This window comes from Excalfactoria chinensis, chromosome 5, assembly GCF_039878825.1.
Source record: "Excalfactoria chinensis isolate bCotChi1 chromosome 5, bCotChi1.hap2, whole genome shotgun sequence".
NCBI lineage: Eukaryota > Metazoa > Chordata > Aves > Galliformes > Phasianidae > Excalfactoria > Excalfactoria chinensis.
In genome coordinates this window covers 9,776,097-9,796,195 of record NC_092829.1, presented here as the reverse complement: position 1 = coordinate 9,796,195, position 20,099 = coordinate 9,776,097, and the positions used below count along the sequence as shown (strand labels likewise).

The 20,099-nt window shown below is 41.9% G+C and overlaps 2 protein-coding genes and 1 non-coding gene across 4 annotated transcripts in view; 2 read left to right on the top strand and 1 right to left on the bottom strand.

Annotated features, from left to right (window-relative positions):
- Positions 1 to 832, top strand: part of WDR20 (WD repeat domain 20) — a 42,281-nt gene extending 41,449 nt beyond the window's left edge. The window contains exon 4 of the mRNA XM_072339172.1: positions 359 to 832. Coding sequence (XP_072195273.1) covers positions 359 to 400 — 42 coding nt within the window. The 3' untranslated portion in view covers positions 401 to 832. The remainder of the gene's footprint in view (positions 1 to 358) is intronic.
- MOK (MOK protein kinase) lies at positions 31 to 19,291 on the bottom strand. 2 transcript variants are annotated; one of them, XM_072339175.1, is made up of 14 exons: positions 19,184 to 19,291; positions 14,625 to 14,739; positions 12,739 to 12,828; positions 11,540 to 11,610; positions 9,873 to 9,951; positions 9,349 to 9,397; positions 7,910 to 8,088; positions 5,493 to 5,594; positions 4,914 to 5,087; positions 4,568 to 4,679; positions 4,025 to 4,222; positions 3,847 to 3,938; positions 881 to 3,613; positions 31 to 163 (listed from the first exon to the last, which is right to left on the bottom strand). In XM_072339175.1, exons 1-12 carry the CDS (start codon positions 19,188 to 19,190, stop codon positions 3,876 to 3,878), a joined length of 1,239 nt encoding a protein of 412 aa, XP_072195276.1. In that variant the 5' UTR covers positions 19,191 to 19,291; the 3' UTR covers positions 31 to 163; positions 881 to 3,613; positions 3,847 to 3,875. The 2 variants fall into 2 exon arrangements, with proteins under 2 accessions (XP_072195276.1, XP_072195275.1); XM_072339174.1 differs by lacking the exon at positions 31 to 163 and adding an exon at positions 368 to 445.
- Positions 19,292 to 20,024: 733 nt separating this feature from the next.
- On the top strand, positions 20,025 to 20,098 carry TRNAI-AAU (transfer RNA isoleucine (anticodon AAU)). The gene has a single exon. It is a non-coding gene; the product is annotated as a tRNA-Ile (tRNA).
- Position 20,099: the final 1 nt, after the last annotated feature.

Below are 20,099 nucleotides of genomic sequence, written 5' to 3'. Positions count from 1 at the left end.
ATCACAAATTATAATGTGGCAGAGTGATAACGTGGATTTATGTGAATCACATAGTAATTGGAAAAGGAATAATGTAACGAGTCCTTCTTACAGCTAATCCTGAGCGCTGCTCACCCAAGGAAGTTTTCATGCTTAAAAAGAAAAAGCTTCCTTTGGTGCTGCACTGAAAAGAAAATAAATAGTAACATTTTTGGTTTTCTTTATACTTTTAAAGTCCGGTGTAATTTAATCTATATATAAAAATATATAAATAAAATATATATAGTGTAAAATAAAGTATGTTTCTTAAATTGAAGTAAGTTCAATGGTTAAATTAGTACTTCACCATTGTTTATTTTGCACTGATTTTTTTAACCAGAGATGGCGAGAGGACAGCCTGGAATGCACTCATAGAACATGAAAGTCATTACTTTCCGGCTTCAAATGTTATTCAGGAAGATGGATGCTGCAATCATAGATTTTTAAAACAGAATTGTTTTGCACTTAAATAGTTTAATGCTAATAGAAAATTACTTTAAAATCGGTGTCCAAACACCAGAAAAACTATGTTGTGGAGAGAAGATCCTTTGTATCTATTAAACATTTATTTTAATATTGTTGTTTCCAACTGCAATCAGCTCTGTATTATATGTATAAATAATGTAACTCAGTGATGGGAGGGGATTAATGGATCATTACACTAGAAACTCAGTCATTTAAGAAAGTGATATTTCTAATTCAGAAAATACATATTAAACTATCTTGAATATGCATTTTTGTTTACTTTCTGTTCAGATTTGATCAGTTTTGATGTAATCAATCCTTTGTTGAATTAAATGTTTGGTACAGAAATATCATATAAACTTTGTAGAACAAATTCCTTTAAAAAAACAAACCTCACCTGGAACATTGCTTCACATTTAATACAGCTGGATTTTGACTAGGAAAATGAAGTCACTTTGGTCCGTTCTCGTTCTCCGTGGTTTATCTCGAAGCCCATCACTGCGGAAGCCTCGCAGTCGGCTTTGTGGGGTGAGGGTTTGGTGAGCACACAATGCTGCCTGTTTGTCCCGGGAGTTGAGGAGTGAATAATCCAGCGGGCGCAGACACAGCCACCTTCTGACCTGGCAAACTCAAATGGTGTCAGCATGCAGAAGACACGGCTTTGAGACAACTCGTTGCTCCCTCTTATAGGCACCTTGTTTACAATTCAACAGATTTAAATGGATAACTATTACAGAAATACCTCCCCACAAATTCGTATAGTTTAATGCTGCTTGTCTAAACACAACTTTAAGTCAGCTGGTAACAAAACACTTGAACTGTTTTCTGGTATTTCTTGCAAGGATTGGAAAAAAAAGACAGAGAGCTGCTGCCTCGTATCAAGCCCCAGCAATGACTCGTGTCCCCAGCAGCCCTTAGTGCTGTGCAGAAACACGCAGCTCTTGGCCAATCCTGCAGATGGGCACTGGGTCAGCAGAGCAGAGCTGAGGCCACAAGCGCGAGAGTGGATGTACCTGACAGCAGGCACAGGCTCTGCACAACGCTGTAATTCAGCAACCAGCTGCCCATCCTGCTCCCTGCCACAGAGCTGGGTGGAGCACTTTTAACTGCGAGTCACCATTAGGCACCTTTAGGCAGGAGAGGAATGAAAACCTGGAGCAACTGCGCTGCTTGTAACTGCATCTCTCATTCTTGTCGTGCAGCTGGCATGTAAGATAGTGCCAGATGTGTTTATAAACTGCATTTGGATTGTCTACTTCATCTAAAGGCAGAGCCGTACTTTACAATTCTCATATACTTGGGGCTTTCTAAAATATTGGGAATGGGGAAAATACTGAAACTGAGCAGCATTATTGTTCAGAAGTTCTGTTTTATTAACGTGTTGGGTTTAACTGCTAAAATACAGATAAACCTTGTCACCAAAACCTAACGTAGCTATCTCCCTGGAGCAGAGTTCTTTGTATGAGTGCTTTGTATGGCCTGAGTCAAGTGAAACAGTTGAGGAAATGATGTAATAAAGGCCTTTAAAAGACTTTTTGTGATTTACCAGCTGTAGGAAAAAAAACAAGTCAGAAAACAGAGCTGTAGGGAGCACAGCATCCAACATCAGGTAATAGCAGCAGCTACTTACAGACCTGTTTGCGGAGCACATCCTGCTACCAGTCGTAGTTGAACAGCGCACAAGGAGTCCACGAGTGCTTTTGGTTTGTTGCAGGATCTCTACCACTTGGCAATCACCTGGAAGCCTCCCGCCCCCCGTCCTTTCTCCACTGTGGAAAAACTGATTTTAGGAGGAAAACAGCTTAACCTGGAAATAACGTAGAGTTCTACAAAAGGTGTAGAGCTCTTAATGTGCTAGGAAAGAAATAATGACAGCTTAAAGCAAATAATGAAACACATCATCTCAACACAGAACTTTAGGAACAATGCTTGCCAATTTCTGTTTTAAAGTTGAATGTCTTTTAACTAGAAAGCAAGTGGGAAAAGTCAAGTTTGCCCCCTAATCCAACAGCCAAGGAACTACATTTGGTTTCCAGAAGAATAGTAAGGAACTTGTTATTAAATAAACGTCCATGAAGCACCACGTGTACCAAAATGTGCAAAATCCACCTGAAAGCTTAAAATAAATGAAGAAAACATTCCACAGTGGAGCTTCCTATGACATACCCAATTTTCATAGCAAAGCAGTCTGCTTCTTTTTCATTCTAATGGACCAACAGCCCCAAATACTGACGTGAGCCCAAATACTGATGTGAGAGAAAAGTGCTGCTGATACACAAAGTCTGATACACCTTTTCTCATCATCATCTGCTCCTGAGGGAAAAAGCACAAACCACTGGATAAGCTCACAGCAAAACCTGTAATAAGCCGGAGGTTACTGTTCATACTGTGTTGCCTGTAGAGCTGCAGTCCTTCATTCCGTTTCCCAAGCTTAGCATCACACCTCCTATTTGTTTTCGGTATCTAAACCAATGCTAGAAATTCAAACAGAAGTTGGATTGCCTTATTACTATTAAAGCTCTCCACCTGCTTGGTTTGAACAGTATGAACTTCTAACATACAAAGATGAATATCAGTAGCAGGACAGTAGAACTCAGCTGGTCACCGTGACTTCATGTACTCACACTCACTTTTGATATAATCAAGGTTAGGAATTATTTTCTACTTAGAAGTAGGAGAAAGATGATCTTCACCCAGTATGACTTTAAAACTACAATGAGAAACAGCTCCTACCTGTGCTGTTGCATTCTGCTGTTTGTCTCCCTTTTCTCTGATCAGTGGTTGGCCTGCAATTCCTCCACTAAGACAAGTATGTGAGCAGAGTCTCAGCTGGTTTGCTTTTGAGACAGATAAAAAGTTGCTTACCCTTATAACTGGCAGGTATATAAAAATACTGACCAGTTACACTAACTGTATCAAAATCAAACCTATGTTTGCATAAACTGCAAGTTCTCAGTAAAGCTTGAGGCTGAAGTCATTAAATACAGGAGGTAAATACCTTCCAGAATTTAGTGGTCATTTATTATCTAATACAGAAACTTGTATTTTGTAGATAACGTTCCGCTCCTAAAACTGAACCTCAGCAAATCCTCTCCTGTCATTTTTAACCAATCCCTTCTTCTGTCGGGTTCTAAAAGGAAAAAAAAAAAAAAAGTATATATTTAGAAAGTCCAGTGTAGAGTGTTGAATTAAATACCATCATCTCATCATCTTCAGGAGCAGAACCAGAGCTCTGGGTAAGCAGCCCTTTATAGCTCGGGGGGGTTCTGACAGAGAAACAAACACAAGATACAGCACTGTGGCTCTTGTTGGATCTCTCAACAATGATCACTGCATAGTCTTGTTTTTCTTCACCCTCAGTACCTTAAAAGTGGTCAGGAACTTCCTCCTCTTCATCCTATAGCAGGTAAGTGGCAATGTTTCAGCGAAGATTTACGGGTCTTCTGTTTCTCAGACTGTTGGAGAAACAACAGAATTTTGAAATATGCTCCAAAAAATGTATTTTGTTGTTATACTTTAATGAGCAAGTGAGAATCTGTACCTCCATATTTGATCCGATTGATCTAATGGGCTGCAGCACAGAGGCTTTACCACTTTCCTGAGCTGCAGGAAGAACTTTATGTGAAGCAGGTGTAGGAGGGGAAGGCAGGTTGGCTGCTGCAGAAGGGCTGAGCAATGGTAGTTCTCCACAAGGTCCATGCTGACATTTTGCTTTATCCTGGGCTTTCCTAAGAGAATGCTTTCAGGATAGAGAAATAACGTTTAATTCCTCTGAGAATGTCTTACAGAAAACAAAACAAATCAAACCCTGTTTCAGCGTGTTCGCTTGTTTGTTGTTGTTTGGTGCAATGTTTTCCTTATGGAAATTCTCACAAAGCTCACATTGATTTAAATTCCAACTCATTTGTTGCAGGGTTTGGGGGGGGGGGGTTCTGCTCCAGACCCAGTGAAGATGATTGGTTTGAGGCAGACCGAGTGAAAACAAGTAATCAGCTTAAGTCAAACATTTGTTCCTAGCGAACAAGCTCAGTCTCACATATTACTTCCTCAAAGAGGACTGTCAATACTTCCAAGTAAACATTACCTCTCTTTGAGCTCTCTTTGAAGTTTGCCACAAACACAGAGGTACTTGTCCCACCTTATTTTCTAGTAATCTTACTTTTTTGTGTGCGGCCAAAGCTTGTGTATCAGCTGCCCTAAAAAGTTCGGGGGAAAAAGAAGAGAAAAAGATGAAAAACGTCAGTTGTGCCTTAGGTGAAGTTTGGACTCGGTGCAAAGAATTACGTTGACTGATATTTCATTGTATTGAAAAGCTAAGTATCTGCACTGAAAGCAAACGTCACTTCAATCCACTTGAAACAACAAGCACACGGTGTTATTCCACTTCTTGATCTTAGTGTTCAAGATAGAAATGATTTGAAGTCACTTGCCAGAGCTCCTGAAAATAAGGATGCTGCAATGCTTGATGGGCAGCAATTCTCTCATCAGGATCGTATTTTATCATTGCATACAGGAGAGTTAATCCCTTAGCAGGTAAGCTGTGCGCCAGAGGAGGTATTCCTTTTCCTTTTTTAAAAGGGAAATGAAAATTCAGAATTGTTGACCTGTGTTAAGCAAGTTGAGAACAGTTACTCATAAATAAGGCACAGCAAAATCGCAACTTACACTTGAAAAAAAACCAATTGGAGTTAGGTAATCATTTGGTAGGGTAAGTAATACTTGGACAATATTTTCTTTCCTGACAAGTTATGTCATTGGCCTTAAGCATAGTATGGGGCAGGGGGAAAGGGCCAAATAAGAGAGTTATAAGCTCGGATTTCTTCTGCTTTGCCTACAAGGATCACGAATGTGTGACGGTCTCTGGGGAAGAGCGCTATTAAGAAGACACCGCTCTTTGGTCAGCAGCTGTCACAACAGCAGGAGAATTTTGTGGCGGTTCCCTGCCCAGAAACGTCCCAGCTGTACAGTCGTACTCAGCATATTGAACAGCGATGAGAATGCATACTTACTGCTTGAACTTGTTGAGAGTCCTGTTGGCAGGAGTGCCGATAGCATCGTGGATTTTTGATATTTGGTCCAGATCATTACATCCAGGAAAGAGAGGCTGGAAACTGCAAAGTACGAGGTGGCAGCATTACACAGCAGGCAGCTAAACTAGTTTAAGTGACGTCACTGTCACGGGCTGTTGGGGTGGTTTTTCTTTCCCTCCATTTAAGAGAAAGATAAACTTTAGGATTATTTCTTTGTGAACAGTTTTAATACCAGCCAACAACTACAGGATAATATGCGAGCAGCAGATTATTACAGCTGCATTTTTGGATGGAGAGGGAAGTTTGGGTTGTTAAATAGAAATGCATAGTTGTCCTTTCCACACAGGTGTGGGGTAAAAAAACATAAGGACAACATCCCTCCTTGTGAAAGGTAACGGATGGAGGATTTTGTTTTCTTCTGGCAAAGTAGCAGGTCCCAGAAAACAGCGCGTTTTCCTACTTTTAAGACAGCAAAAGCAAGCAGTCCCTCTCGCTGTGTATGCACAAAGAAATACATATTTATAAGAAACATTCCATTCCTACACACAGGTTCTTTTCAGGCAGCAGCACTGGAGAGATGGTAATTCGAACTACATTCCAGAGCCTGATCCTCAGTTAATATAAAACTTGCAGAGAGTCCTTGAAAACGATGTTATCAATAGAGCAATCTGACTCAACAAGTTAGGTCCACATATTCAGTTCATGCCTATGTTCCCTTCTTCCATGCAGGCAGAACATTTCATTTGGCATGTAATCTTAAGAAATGCTTCTTCCTTTGCACCACGTGGTTCTTGAAAGCAAAACATTCAGCCCCATTTGTAGAAGGGAGAAACTTCTTTTAACTCTTGGTAAATTCAATCCGACGGCTGCTGCTCACCTCTCTGAATGTCTTTGTAAGGCTTGGAGAGGAAGGAGAAGAGATTTGATTCCTGTTGCACAGCTGTATCTCACAGTCCAAGCAGGAGTGGGAGTGGCCTTAGTGTGAATGACAAAGGTGTCCAAAATGCACCAACTCCAAGTATGAAGCTACAGCTGAAGGAGCAACAACTGCACAGTCCACAAAAGGAACTCTGAGCAATCCAGGAGCCCAGAGGAAGGGAGAAGACTTGAAAGACAAGCGTGGCTGAGTAAGATTACAAGATTCTTGCAAAAATACGGTCTCAAGTGTAAAGACTTTGGGAAATGTTCAACAGCAAAAACTGCAAGAGCCTCTTAAGAAGAAACAAACCTGTCCATAACTTCCCTCAACAAAGCTGCACTCTTTAAAATCCACTTATTTCCAAGGAGTATTCCTCATTTCTTAATGAGCACATCTATTAGATCTCTGAAAATATGCAGTGGTTGCAAAGGCTGAAATTTCTTACATTAAGCTAAAATTAGGAGGAAATCTCTCGTTTGCAGCGTGTAATTTTCTTGCACAACTTCAAAGCGCTCCAATTCAAACCGGATTGGGAAAACACGGCATTTCTAAATCATTTGTTCCCCATTTACTTTGCAAGAGAACCACCGCGTTTGGGATTTTTCTGTTAACAGTTTTCTGACCGAACGAGAACAGTTTCTACAAGTTAGCAGCCAAAGCAGAAGAGTTGTCATTTAATGCGATGGCAGCAGCTGCGCTTGCCATGTGGAGGAGGAAGAAAGAAGCAAAGCAAATGTTACCACTCCTGGTTGCGTATGAGAGGAGCAGTGTGGGAGGAGAATGGAGAACTGCTGCTGTTGCTAAGGCACTGCGAGACCGGAGAAACAGTCACGGTGGTTTTTAGCTTTTTGTTTCTGAAGACCAAGGACAATTTTGCTGTGTTACGGTTTTATCACCCTTGATAATCCTGTAGGCCTTTAATCCACTTTTGTTCTGAACGCTTCCTTCACCGGAACCCAACTTGAAAATATCACAGGACATAAGGACATAAATGAACCATTTCATACACCAACTAGTAAATGCAAGGGAGTGAGTGCCTTCTCTCACCTCCCATTTTCACAGAAATCACGAAAAAATGGGAACATTTTCCATCGGGTGTATTAACAGGGCTGAGGAGAACTAGGGATACCCGTGCTGGGACTTGAGTCGTACTTTAGAGACAGGGCAGACAAAGTACATCCCTGTAAAATTCAGTATGAAGGCAGAGCTGTGGGACCAGGGTGATTCTCCTTGTAAATATTTGGTAACGGTACAAGGTTTTCCCTAACATCTTGCTGCTTCACTACTGGCACAGTAAGGTGAATAATGTGCCAGACAAGGGATGATTACTGCCTCATCAGCCCTGCAGACTGATCGTGCAGCGAAGTGCTCTTTGGAAACACAGAGCAGATTAACTTTATCATGTGCTCCTTATTTCAGTTATTTACCTTCGATTGTCCTGATAACAATAAACAAGACCCTCCACTGAACACGGTACCTTGTGATTTCATAGAAAACACAGCCAGCACTCCATATATCCATTTTGTAGCTATAGTAGCCATTCGTAAGCAAGCATTCAGGCGCTCGGTACCAGCGTGTGGAGATATATTCTGTGTAAGGCTGCTTTGAATGTATCATCCTACAAGATCCAAAATCTGCTAACTTCAGGGTATTCTGCTGCAAAAATAAAGTATTTTGAATTTAGAAACACGGAAATATTCAGGCAAGGATTTTCCTGAGACATGTGAAGTATTCACCATAACAGAAATCACAGATTACTTAAGGAATAAAATTTCAGAAAGCCCAAGGGGAGCGTTATGGCAGTGAAACTGCATTTAAATAGCACATAGCTCCAAGAGATGAAGAGATTTGTGTCCCACAATATGCAGAAATGTCTTTCTTTACATCATTAAAAGACAGAGCTAAGAGTTAAGTGAAAAGCATATGGACAATTACTGAAAGGAAGCCTGCTAAACAGGACGGCTGGATTAAGTTATTTTCTTTGACTTCTTGTGTTTAGCAGTGATAGAACGGATGGTTTCTGCTTCTCTTTGTGACAGTTTTCTCCTGAATGCTTCTATGATGTAAAAAAAGGGAAACAAATATCTCCAGAAAATAACATTTCATCAGTTGGATTTTAAAATCCTTGTTTTATGGGCATTAACAAAATAACATTCTGAAACTGCTGAGAGAACAGATTCCAGTGAAGAAATCTGAAAGCTCCCTCTTCTGCAGTCTTCTGTGGGGGTAACTTCTACTACGTTTAGAGATTAAACCTAGAAAGAAAGATGCAGAACTGAACCCTATTGCTTGTCTCTATATCAACACAGAGGGAAATATACACTGATACATGATTAAGGATCATTTTGCAGGTTGGCATAGAATCCTCATAGAATCATAGAATGGTTCAGGTTGGAAGGGACTTATAAGATCATCCAGTTTTAATCTCCCTGCTATAGGCAGGGATGCTTCCTACTAGAGCAGGTTGCTCAAAGCCCATCCAGCCTGGCCTTGGGGCTTTGACATGTGGGCATGGACACAGTGAGGCTCTCACACACCTGATCTACCTCCAGTTTGTGCCAGTAACAAATCTGCTTGTTCCATCATTCCTTTAGCTTAGGACTGAAGCATTAGAAGCAACCTTTTATGTGATTTATATAAATTACATAATGTTTCTATTTTTATATATAATATAAATAATATAATGCTATCATACTATAGTTACTTATATAAGTATAAAAATAATATATATTATAGTATATATCATATATTATATTATAATAGTATATATAATATATATACTATTATAGATATATAGATATATAGAAATAAAAACTGTGCTTGTATTCCTAAAGAAGTGTTACTTTCTCAGCATAAACAAAAATATACCAATACATTTCACTTTCAGTTAAACATTCTCCACACAAAATGCATTACCTTTATTAATATGTTTTCTGGTTTCACATCTCTGTGAAATATCCCATTTCTGTACCAATATAAACACATCAGAGAGAAGAGTTCAGTGCAAAGATAAATATTATCAGTGCTTCCACTTAATTGTAAAACAAACAAAAACCAACCAAGCAAACCAACCATAAATAACTAACACTCCCATCAGGCTCACCAACAGCAGAGAAAAGAAGTAATTTTAGCAGCACAGCTGGACAGAGCTGCAGGTACAGGAGAGGGGAAAGGGGAAGTGGAGGAAGGGGAGCTCAAGCGTTCCACTGTTGCTCTTGTGTAGTTACAAGAGGATGGGAAATGCCCCCACGCTCTCAGAATTGCTTCTTGCAGCTCCGCTGGCAGCAGCACTGGCCACCAACTCGCACCTGGGCGATATCTTTTTCTCACCCTGCAGCAGTCTGCTGCCTCAGGTATTTGTATGGATCTGCTTAGCAATGACCCTGACATCAGTGAATGATGCATTTATTGTGAAGGGGTTGCTGCACCTGGTTTCTTACCTATGTATGTGATCGAGAGATTTGCATAACTGGTACATGTAGTTCTTTATTTTTTTTTCAGGTAATGGCTTTCTCCGTCCTAGAATTAAATTTCGGGTTGTACAGGTCATTTGTAGCAAACGAGAGAATACAAGGAAGTACTCTTCAGCTTCCAATAATGCACTGACATTACATTTCCAGTCACACTATTCTTGTCTTTTATAGCTGGCTTTGTAATCCATTTTCCATTCAAATTCAGGCATATTTAAATTTCAGTGAAGATCAGAATAGCTTGGCTAACATAACTGTCAGCTCAGCAGTCTGTAAACAGCCTTAACTTTTACTGCCTGTTTTTCTTCCATTATCTGCATCTATGAGTTCTGATGGAACTCCAATATTTCACTTCTAAATGTCTGATTTCTTTCCAAAGGAAGTTACAGGCCTTCAGGTTCACAGTTCCTGTCCATCACCTCAAATTAGTGTGAGCTTAAATGTCTGTGATTCACCATTGACTTGCAAATTGCAGGTTAGCCCAGGTAGCTTAGCATGCTGTTGCGGTTGCACCATAAGGACAGTTATAAAATGCATCTACTTTTCAGATCCCTACAGTAACTACTGGGCTTTTTTCTTTTATAGGCTCCAAAGGCCTTTTAATCTCGCTATAATGCCTTTATATAATGCTGCAATGTTGTCAGCAGTGGCAGAAGTGATCACATTTTTGCAGAGCAAAGCAGGTAGTGCTGTGCACATGGCCATTAGTGTGGGAAACAGGTGGGGCAGGAGGAGGGACCTCCAGTCTGCCTCCATAATCCACCAAGCAGGATCAGCTCACGGGGCACTGGAAACTGAGCACACTTACATCAGGAAGCGTCATATTCTTACCCCAGTAGAGAGAGATGGTGTTTCAACATCAGGATTTTTGCTGTTTTCAGTAGAATGAATCAAATATTTGGCCATTCAAACCAACTCTGATGACTGGTAGTATTTAAAAAACCAATCCTTCATGAAAAGAAGTTGTGCTCAATCGTCCTTTCCTCTTCACAGGTCACTACTAAAATCTGGAGCAGATGCTCTTTCAGATTTATCACTGCAGAAAGCTTACTGGGAAGTCATCATGAAGCGAACCATAAGAAGGCAGCATTAGGAGGCTGCACTCATTTTGTCCTGGGGGCATCTTCCCCACCTCTCTCTGAGCCTTAGTTACTTCCTCATTTTAAATGCCTAAAGTGTTCTGACTGACAGCCCTGGCATCCCACCTGCTCTGACAGCCACATTCGGAGTTCTTCAAAATGGGTGTTTTCAGTGCAAAATGTTCACTGAAAAGTGGAGAATTGTTACTGAATGGTCTTTAAAACAAACTGCAATAATTTTCAAGTTGTTTCATTGTGGTCCTGACCTAACAAAAGCCTGTTCAAATTGCATTGTTTGTGTTGTATAGAGCCATTTTTTTGGTAGTCAAGGTTGTTTCCAAGTTAACTGCAGAAATAGAGGAACATTGACCTGACTCATTAGAAACCTTCTGCATGCATCCGTGCTTTCAACAACTGGGTAGATGAAAGAGAGTAAATGAGTACAGCACAAAATTTAACTATAAATTTCATAACATGGAAAGAGTGAAGAGAATGTAATTAATTCCACTCTGCAGTCTACACAAGGAGAGTTTGTCTGTTTAAGCATATGCCACATACCTTTTATCAGCTCATAAATATTCATATCCATAAGTTCACATATCAGTGAAAGGCAGCCAGCTTTTTTATCACTGAAGAAACAAATTAGGAGACTTTAAACTAGAAATAAAATTGACATGTTGATTTGTATACGGCCTAGAGAAAAAGCGATTTAACCACTACTAAAATGGACACTTTCAATTGATGCTTTCATGTTTTCCAGCTTAGGCTCTGACGTTTCATACCTACAGTTTGCACTACCCAGAGTGTCTTTTGCAAAATTTAATTGACTTACTCTGTGCAGGTATTGGAATGCTTTTTTCTGAGCTACACAACACTGTTCAGTGTCAAGAAATTTAAAGTTAAACTGAAGTGATACAACCTTACAACGTGGTAGGAAAAACATTATGACATATATGAAAATACCTTCTCGGTTGGTCACCAGCAGCGTGTTGAGTGGAAATAACTGTCTGACTGGAATCTCTGCTCACAGCAGTTTTAAGCACATGATTCTATATCTAACACTTTGTTTTCCATTTCACTGCCCTGCAGACGCAGGTATCTCTAGGTCTTCAGTTTTTCTGAGAGATAATTGCATTGAAGCACAGCTTTAAAGCGAGCTGGTTGGCCATCTGGATTACACTTTATTAACATCACAGCAACTGAAGCTGAGAATTCCAGAGAGCTGAGCTGCTGACATGACTACCAGCTTCTCATGTATTATTTGCTACCTACAAAATGTTGCTGCCAAATAGCTTGTCTGGATCCCGACTTCAAACTGCCAGGCCAAACCAAGATCAACAAAGAACCAGGGTGATATCGATTGATATTTATTTCAGCAAATAAGCTCTGAGCATGCCAAACCAAGAGTCTACAGCAGACTCAGTGTTGTGTAGTTAATGTAACTCAGTGGGTTTGGGGCATGGGTTCACATCATCAGCAAGTATTATATGTTATGACATGAAGTTTGGGTATGCTAGAAATACATCTCGCCTGTCATCTTAATACGGATGTTGAAGTGTTTTTCAGACTGCTGCAGAAGACAGTAAGCTCTCATTTAACAGAAAAACATGATGAATGTTCAGAATCTGACAGATCTGCTATTTTTTCTTTCTGCTGGAATGAAAGGCTGGCTAAGCTCCCACAGGTTGCCTCTAGATCCAGAAGTTATCACATATTGCTTGAACAAAATAAGGAAGAAACAAATGAACAATACTTACAAAACAACTTCATGTAGCATAAGGATATTAGGATGTGGACTCAACCTCCTCAGGGCTTGTATTTCACTCAGGTTATTCACTTGTTCAATACTAAAATTGAATTAAAAAGAAGACTGACTTGCAGAGATCAGATTATAATTGTCCTCCCCTGCCACAACTGTCAGAACTCGCTTCACTTTAGTCTGAAACTGAACTTTCAAATGCAGTATCAGATAAATTGTTTGCCTGCTTTGTTTCTTTATGGAACAAATAAATAATCAGCAGATTCTTGGCTCTACTCCTTGCAGTCCAGAGCAGCTGGACTTACCTTAACACGATCAGTCATGCACTGTGCTCCAGATAGCGGTTACTGTGCAGCTGGGAGGAATTTTGTGTCACATAATATGATGCTGTTCATTCTGAGCTGGTGTAGCATACATACCAATTATTGCTCAGCATGATGCTGGAAGTGACAGTCTAGCCTTGCCAAATTTAACATTTAAAATTCAGTTTGGATGTTAAGCAATTACATTATACAGCAATATATACTATTCAGCTGTTGGTTAATTATTCTGTTGCTCTCCTAGACTATAATAAACAACGAAACTACATGCTATCGAACCTCTGAGGAGGGAGGAGGAAACAAGGAGTTTGTACACTGTTAAATGGATCAGAAGAGGAGACATAAGCTTTTCCATGACTTTAAAGCTAAGCATCAAATCATAACTTTCCAATTTGAAACCAGGAGAAATGCTTTGAATGGGCTTGTTCTGTTTAAAACACCCAAAGAGTTTACCAAGAGAATTTGTCAGTCAATTCACCAGAGGGTTAAAGGCCTAAAAACATTAAAAACGTACTACATGAGAATACAAGTTGGCTCGTTATTCCCTAACACTGAATTGCATACCTCCTGGCATTGATGTAGCTGAGCAGGTAGTTTCAATACTCTTTTGATCATAAACTGGACAAGTCTGGTCAGTAGCAGGCAGTTTATAAATGACCCAGCAGTTGTCTAGCATGGCTGAGAATCAGAAGTCACATCATTAACTGAAGATATCTGGGTTCTTTTTTGTTTGTTTGAGCTCACAGTAATTCTTTCACACTTCCACTTTTCCTTCTCTAAAGCTCTGAGACATACAGTGAAGTTCCACTAAAGAGCAAAATGTCCTCATTCACGTCTTCTGAACAAATGTGTCACTCCCACTGCGATCGGTAGGAAGTGAAGAGATTTAAGTGAGAATACAAGGTCAGTGACCCAAAAAAGCAGAGTTGGGTGCATGTATATTTGGAGAAGAATGTCAAGCGAATGTCTCTGCTTCCACATGGCCTCTATTTTTCTTGTTTCACCCTCGATCCAGCAGTGGTCAGGCAATGTTTGCTACAGTAGAGGACATCAGTTCAAGTACTCAAGTGTATGGGAGATTGGTAATCACAGCCTGAACCTCTGATTAATCAGCTGAGGCAAGTATGGGGTCAGCTGTGGGAGCACAGGTGAGAGTGATGTAGCTGTGCTCCCGGGAGGGGTGGAGCTTGACTCCATCCCCTCTGAGACCTCCATTTAAGGGCTGACTCCCACTGGAGCAGTATCTCTTGGAGATTGCTCACCAGGGAGGACTGCTCCAGCTTCTTCAGCCAAGGCACCACCATTGGTGAGTTTTTCCTTTACTTATTCATTTATACCTTCTGTACATTTTGTTACCATCTGTACATTAAAAACCAATACATCAAGGAAATAACCCCAATGCCAAATAGGAAGGCCCTTCCTAACAAGCAGCAGAGATCTCTTCCTACATTGTGTGCAAACCTTTTTACTACACAAGTATTCAAAAACCTTCACTTAATCCTTATTTTCCATTTCCCCACTAAATTTAAATAGGATACCCTGCAGTACAATTAATTATGCATACCTTTTAAAATGTTGTTTCATGCATTTACATGCATAGTATTTTCCATCTCTAAGACTCAACATCTTCAGAACATCAGAAAATGTTCCCTCTCCTATCTTACAAACTGGTTTGTATTCTAAAAACAAAAACATATTGTTTCAGTTTACAACAGAAACTGTTACAACGGCCACGTAGCGATCCATAACAATCTGCTAAATTCTGACTACTGGAATCTTTTGTTAAATAAAAGCTTTTTATTCTGTTAACACATCCGTTATTGGAGAGGAAATAGAAGGAATAACAGAAAACAACGTTTTGCTGCTCATATTACACAAGCTTATGCTCCTAAAACACACAAATCCAAACTCCAGGAGTAACAAACTGCCTCCTTACTCAGAGATACGGTGCTCTCTACACAGCGCTTCTTATCCTGTCTTTCTGTTGCAGTGCATTAGCAACTGAGGAATGCATTTATGCTTTGTGTCTTTCAGAAGTGTATCATTTCCTTGACAGGGTACCTTGGCATTGTTTCACTTTTTTTCTTTTTTTAAAGAAAAGTAATTACTGATTTTAAAGCTTTATTCCCCTATCGACTTCAGACACCACTTTTCAAGTAGGCCAAGAATAAGGCTTAAATATTCTCAGTCTTCTTCTGCTCTCCTTCAGAACTGACATTTCTTTCCTCCTTTATTCTCCTCCAGCATTCTAATCAACAGTTCTCAATCCTGCTGACTGGTTTTCTTCACCCACCTTGTCCTCCTGTTTCCCTTTATTTATAGCACCCACCGATTCTATCCTTGATAATTCTTCCATTTATTCTATCTGCACAAAACCCAGCTCTGCTTCGCTCTACGCTACTGTTGCTTTTGAGCTAGCCTTATTATTAGAGAAAGATCCAAACCCAGGGAGGCAGAGTAGGATACCTCCTCTACCCTATTCAGCCCCTCTGGAGAGCTGAAACACCAGCAGGAGAGCGGTAACTCCAGGGAAGTGCAGCTGTCTGTATAAGTTGCACTCCGAGCCATGGATGTGGTCTGTGACACTGCTCTGCCAGAAGCCTTCCTACCCCGATGGGAGGACTCCTTCTAAGGTCACTCCTCATGCAGATGCTGTCCTACTGCTTGGATTGGGGCATAAGGGAATTTACTAGTGTAGACGTGGGTCATTTCATGCCAGTTGCTCTTTGTGGCCAAGAAGATTTCCAGATACGTTTAATTTACAAGTATAAATAGAGCCTCATGGCAGAGAAAGCCTGCCAAGGAACTTTGCAGAGAGAGAAGTCACTTAGGCAGAGACATTGTAATGATGTTTTTCAACTAGCCAACAGTTTGTGTTGTCTCCACCTCTTCTCTCCTCCTCAAGCTTCACACTTATTAAAAGTCTTCTCTGCCTTGTGATACGAGTGCTTACATTTCAATTAGCGGAAACTGTCCCCATGCAAACCCCCCTTTCTCCAACCATGAAGCTTCTGGGAGAACCGTCATTTGCTTTTCTTGTTTTTATCATCTGCAGCTGAGGCATTCTGATTATCATGCTGTTCCAATGGAGAAAAAATATATCTTTTTTTTACCCAGATTTTCTTTAAAATCCAATTCTCTCCATAAATTCAAACAGTCTTTTCATTTCCTACATTGTTTTCTTCCCCCCTTTTTCCCTTAAACTCACAAATTAGGCCTTCTAATTAGAAAAAGAGAGAAAACAGAGCAATTTAAAAACAATCACGCCATCTAATGCTCTCTACACAATTACGTATGGAACGATTATTAGAAGCAGAAATAGAATTTGAAAACCATTATGGGTAAAGGAGACAATACCAGAGACTCCAAGGTGTGGGTGAGACGATGGGGTTTAGTATGTGTGGCTGATAGCAGAAACTGGGCAGGCAGTGCTCCAAGCAAGGCGTTTCCTAATCTCCTGTGAGCTCTGAGGAACACAACAGAGCAAGAAGCCTGCCCCCTCCTTAAGTTTTAATTTCCCATCTAAATAGTTCAATATAAAATGGGAGTCATTAATTCTAAGTATTTAAATCCATCGTTTCTAAAGAAGGCTTATCAATACAGCTTTTGCTAGCAACTGATCTCCACTAAGACACAAACACGATAGCCGAGCTACATGCTCAAACAACAACAGAGCCCATTTCCGTGGCAAGAAAATACCCCAAGTAGCCATAAGAGCCTGGATATTTGTTATTTGTTATTTGACCTACTGAGCCATGAGTGCACCTCAGGGAAAGCAGGTTTAAGAAAAGGAAAAACTGCTGTGGAACTGCAGCTGGGAGGAAGGACAGAAGCAGCCCTGCTGCCACCAAGGTCTGCACAGGAGAAAGGCAGGAGGTGCTCCAGGCATGGTGCAGCAGCACCCTGCAGCCCAGGGGAACCCACGGTGGAGCAGAGATGGAGTATTATGGACTGCTTGCAACCCTCATTCCCCAGTCTCCTGTGCTGCTCTGGGGAAGGAAGTAGAAGGGTTTGGATGGGAGGAAAATAGTTTCATTTTGCTTCTGGTTCTCACTGCTCTGATCTGTTCATTGTTACAACAGAATGATAGCCATGTAAAAAAAAGCTCACATGCAAATAACAAACACCTGAGGAATACACTGGAGAGCCATCCTCTCCACCAGTAACAAGAACGACAGCAGAGACCAAAACAACTGAAAGCAATTGACTGGAGTGCAGAATCAGAAATGAAAATCGCATTAGTCAAAATGTTTTGGTTTCTTTATGCGTAAAATTAGCATGTAAACTCTCAACAAACCAAGTCACTGAAAATGGGAGAGTCTCCTAGGGAGGAAATGGGAGAGTGATCACACAACAAGTTATGGTTTAATGAGAAACTGAGAGGAACTCAGACATTATAAGAATAACAGCATAAGTGATTTTATAGATAGAGAAGAAAAACAAATTAGACTTGCAGTGTACCAGCAATTTAATACTGATTGTGAGGTTAAGTCCACAAGCCAACATTTATGGAGATCCTTAAACATTCACTTCCACATAACTGATTCCTCAGAAGATGGCAATTAGTCTATAAGGGAACTGGTGAAGGGGTAGCCGGCCCAGGAAGCACAGGTGCAAGAGATTCATCTTGTAACTGGAAGGGGTGGACCCAGGGCTCATTTAAGGGCTTCCCTTGTAAGGAAGAACATTTCCTGGGTGAGGGCTCTCTGTTAAGAAGGAGGGGTCTGTAGCCAGAGACCTTCATCACCAGTTGGGTGAGTCAACTTTTTCCTATGTATGATTACTGATATTCCTAATGATGCTTTGCATGGTTCCACAGAGAATTTATCAGAAGCAGTTTCATTGCTTCCAAGGACAGGCACCATCAATCAGTAAAGTATAGTAACTTCAAGCAAACAGAGAAAGAGAATAAATATTGAAATATTTCAGTGTTAAACTACAAAGCTTAATACAGCAGCAAAACAGAACTACCAATGAGTTTATCTGAATCTGTGGTGAAGAGGGACAAGGTTTTAAAACTTCATGAGCATTTTGAGGATTAAATGAAGTAAACACTGTTACGCTTGCTTATGTAATATCAAGGAATGCAGAGACCTAATCCCTGGTTGCTTTTCTTTCTTCTTTAATGACTTCTGTAGCAATCCAGACACTAACCTTTTCTTTCCTTCCTAGCTATTTCAGCACAGGTAGAGGTTAAGGCTTCAAATATTAGAGAAGGCAAAGAATAGGAAAATGGAATAAAATTCCATGTAAGTCAATAAAATAAGGACTAGGAAACACAGAAGTTATTCATAACAGTAAGTTATGGCATCTTGAACTAGTCTAACATCAGAGGTGTGGCCATGAGAATGGCAGAGAAGTAATCACTAAAAGGCAGACTGGTGTATCAAAAGCTACAGAACCCAGAAATAAAGAACAATTAAAATTATGAGCATTTAATAGAGACATGGGCCCAGATTCTGCATCTAGAGAGCACAGAAAATCACAACTTGGAACTAAAGAGTCCATTGTGAAGTGACAGAAAAGACAGCACTGCAACAGTCAAAATGAGATGCTTTGTCGTGAGCCTGGCGTGATGCTGAGGAAGCAAAATGCATGGTGTTTAGATGTAGCATTGAGGCATCTGGGAAGGAAGAAATAAGAAATGAAGACAGCAATGGGAAGCTTGCCTTCAGACATGGCTGCTAGGCCATGACATCTAACTGAGCACTCAGTGACCTACCGAGTGTGTGGGGGTGTGATGTGGGATGTATAAAGACTGATGCCAAGCAATGGAAGGCATGGCTCGCAGATCGTAGTAAGAAAGAGGAAACTTTGTGATTTCTGCACAAGCAATTGGAGAGACTGGCAGGCAGGCTGCTGCTCTGCAGGAGCAGGGAACTTCGTTAGCAGGCTGCTGAAGAAGGCTGGGCGTGCAGGAGAACAGCACTATCCGTGTAGCAAGAGGAGGAAACCTCGGGGCTGCGGCCTCCGGGGCCTCACAGCGCTGCAACCGCCCCGGCCCTTCAGCCAGGGTTGGCGGCGGTACCGCCTCAGAGATGCCCGAGCCCGCACCGCGACTCGGGATGAGCCTCCCGCCCTCAGGCCGAGCGGGTCCCGCTGCCCTCCCCCGCAGCCCCTTACTGTTCATCCTGCGCTCGCCTGCGGCTCCCCGAGCCCTTCGAACCGTTCCCGGCCGGGCCCTCAGCGCGCCATGTTGTATTTCCGTCGCCCTGGTAACCGCGCAGGCTCCGTCTGCCCGGCCCGGTCCTCGGCCTTGCGCAGGAGGAGCAGCGGCCAGAGTTGCCCCGCCCACTGCGCGTGCGCCGCTGGGCTGAGGCGGAGGGGCGGTGGTGGGGCTGTTCTCTGTAGGGTTAAGGTGCCGTGCGGTGGGTTTCACCATACCCGGCATTCTGTGAGCAGTCTGTCAGCTCTCGCTTCTAGCTGAGAGGCGTTCCCTGACACCGAATGCCGCCCCTGTAGTTTTGTGCTAGGCTCTGCCGCACCTTAGCATCTATCTATCTTCAATGGCTGCCTGTCCCCAGCGGCTCCCTCCTGCCACCGCAGGTTGCAGCTCGCAGCCCGTTTCAGGCTGTGCGCGCCGCTGGCTCGCAGCGGGTGGGAATGGCTGCGCTGAGGGCGTCCGGCTCCTACCGGGGTCGTACCAAGCCCAGCGCCCGCGCTCCGTTCTCTGGTCACGTCCCCCAGCGTAGGTGTTCTGGTAAACGCCGAAGGGATGCTCCTGAAATAGAAAGCAATGGGATTGCTGCTGAAAGGAGCTGCGGGCGCTGAGCCCCCCGGGTGTTTCCCACGTTTCCTAGGGGCGTGAATCTGTGAAGTGGCACCCGGGTCTCTGCGCTTCTCTCTCCCTTGCTCTCGGCTAGGACGAATTCTTCATACGCAGCCAGCACGAATTGTGGTGTGTACTTAGGAGGCTGCAGCTAAATCGCTTTGAGGGCCAAGGTAGGAGCGGCGTTCACCGCCGGGCCGGTTAGCTCAGTTGGTTAGAGCGTGGTGCTAATAACGCCAAGGTCGCGGGTTCGATCCCCGTACGGGCCAG

Coding starts and splice junctions, on each gene's coding strand:
- MOK (XM_072339175.1), bottom strand. Junction 9,398..9,872: donor TCTCTCGATCACATACATAG/GTAAGAAACCAG, acceptor ATATTGGTACAG/AAATGGGATATTTCACAGAG. Junction 4,223..4,567: donor CAAAGAGAGCTCAAAGAGAG/GTAATGTTTACT, acceptor CTATCCTGAAAG/CATTCTCTTAGGAAAGCCCA.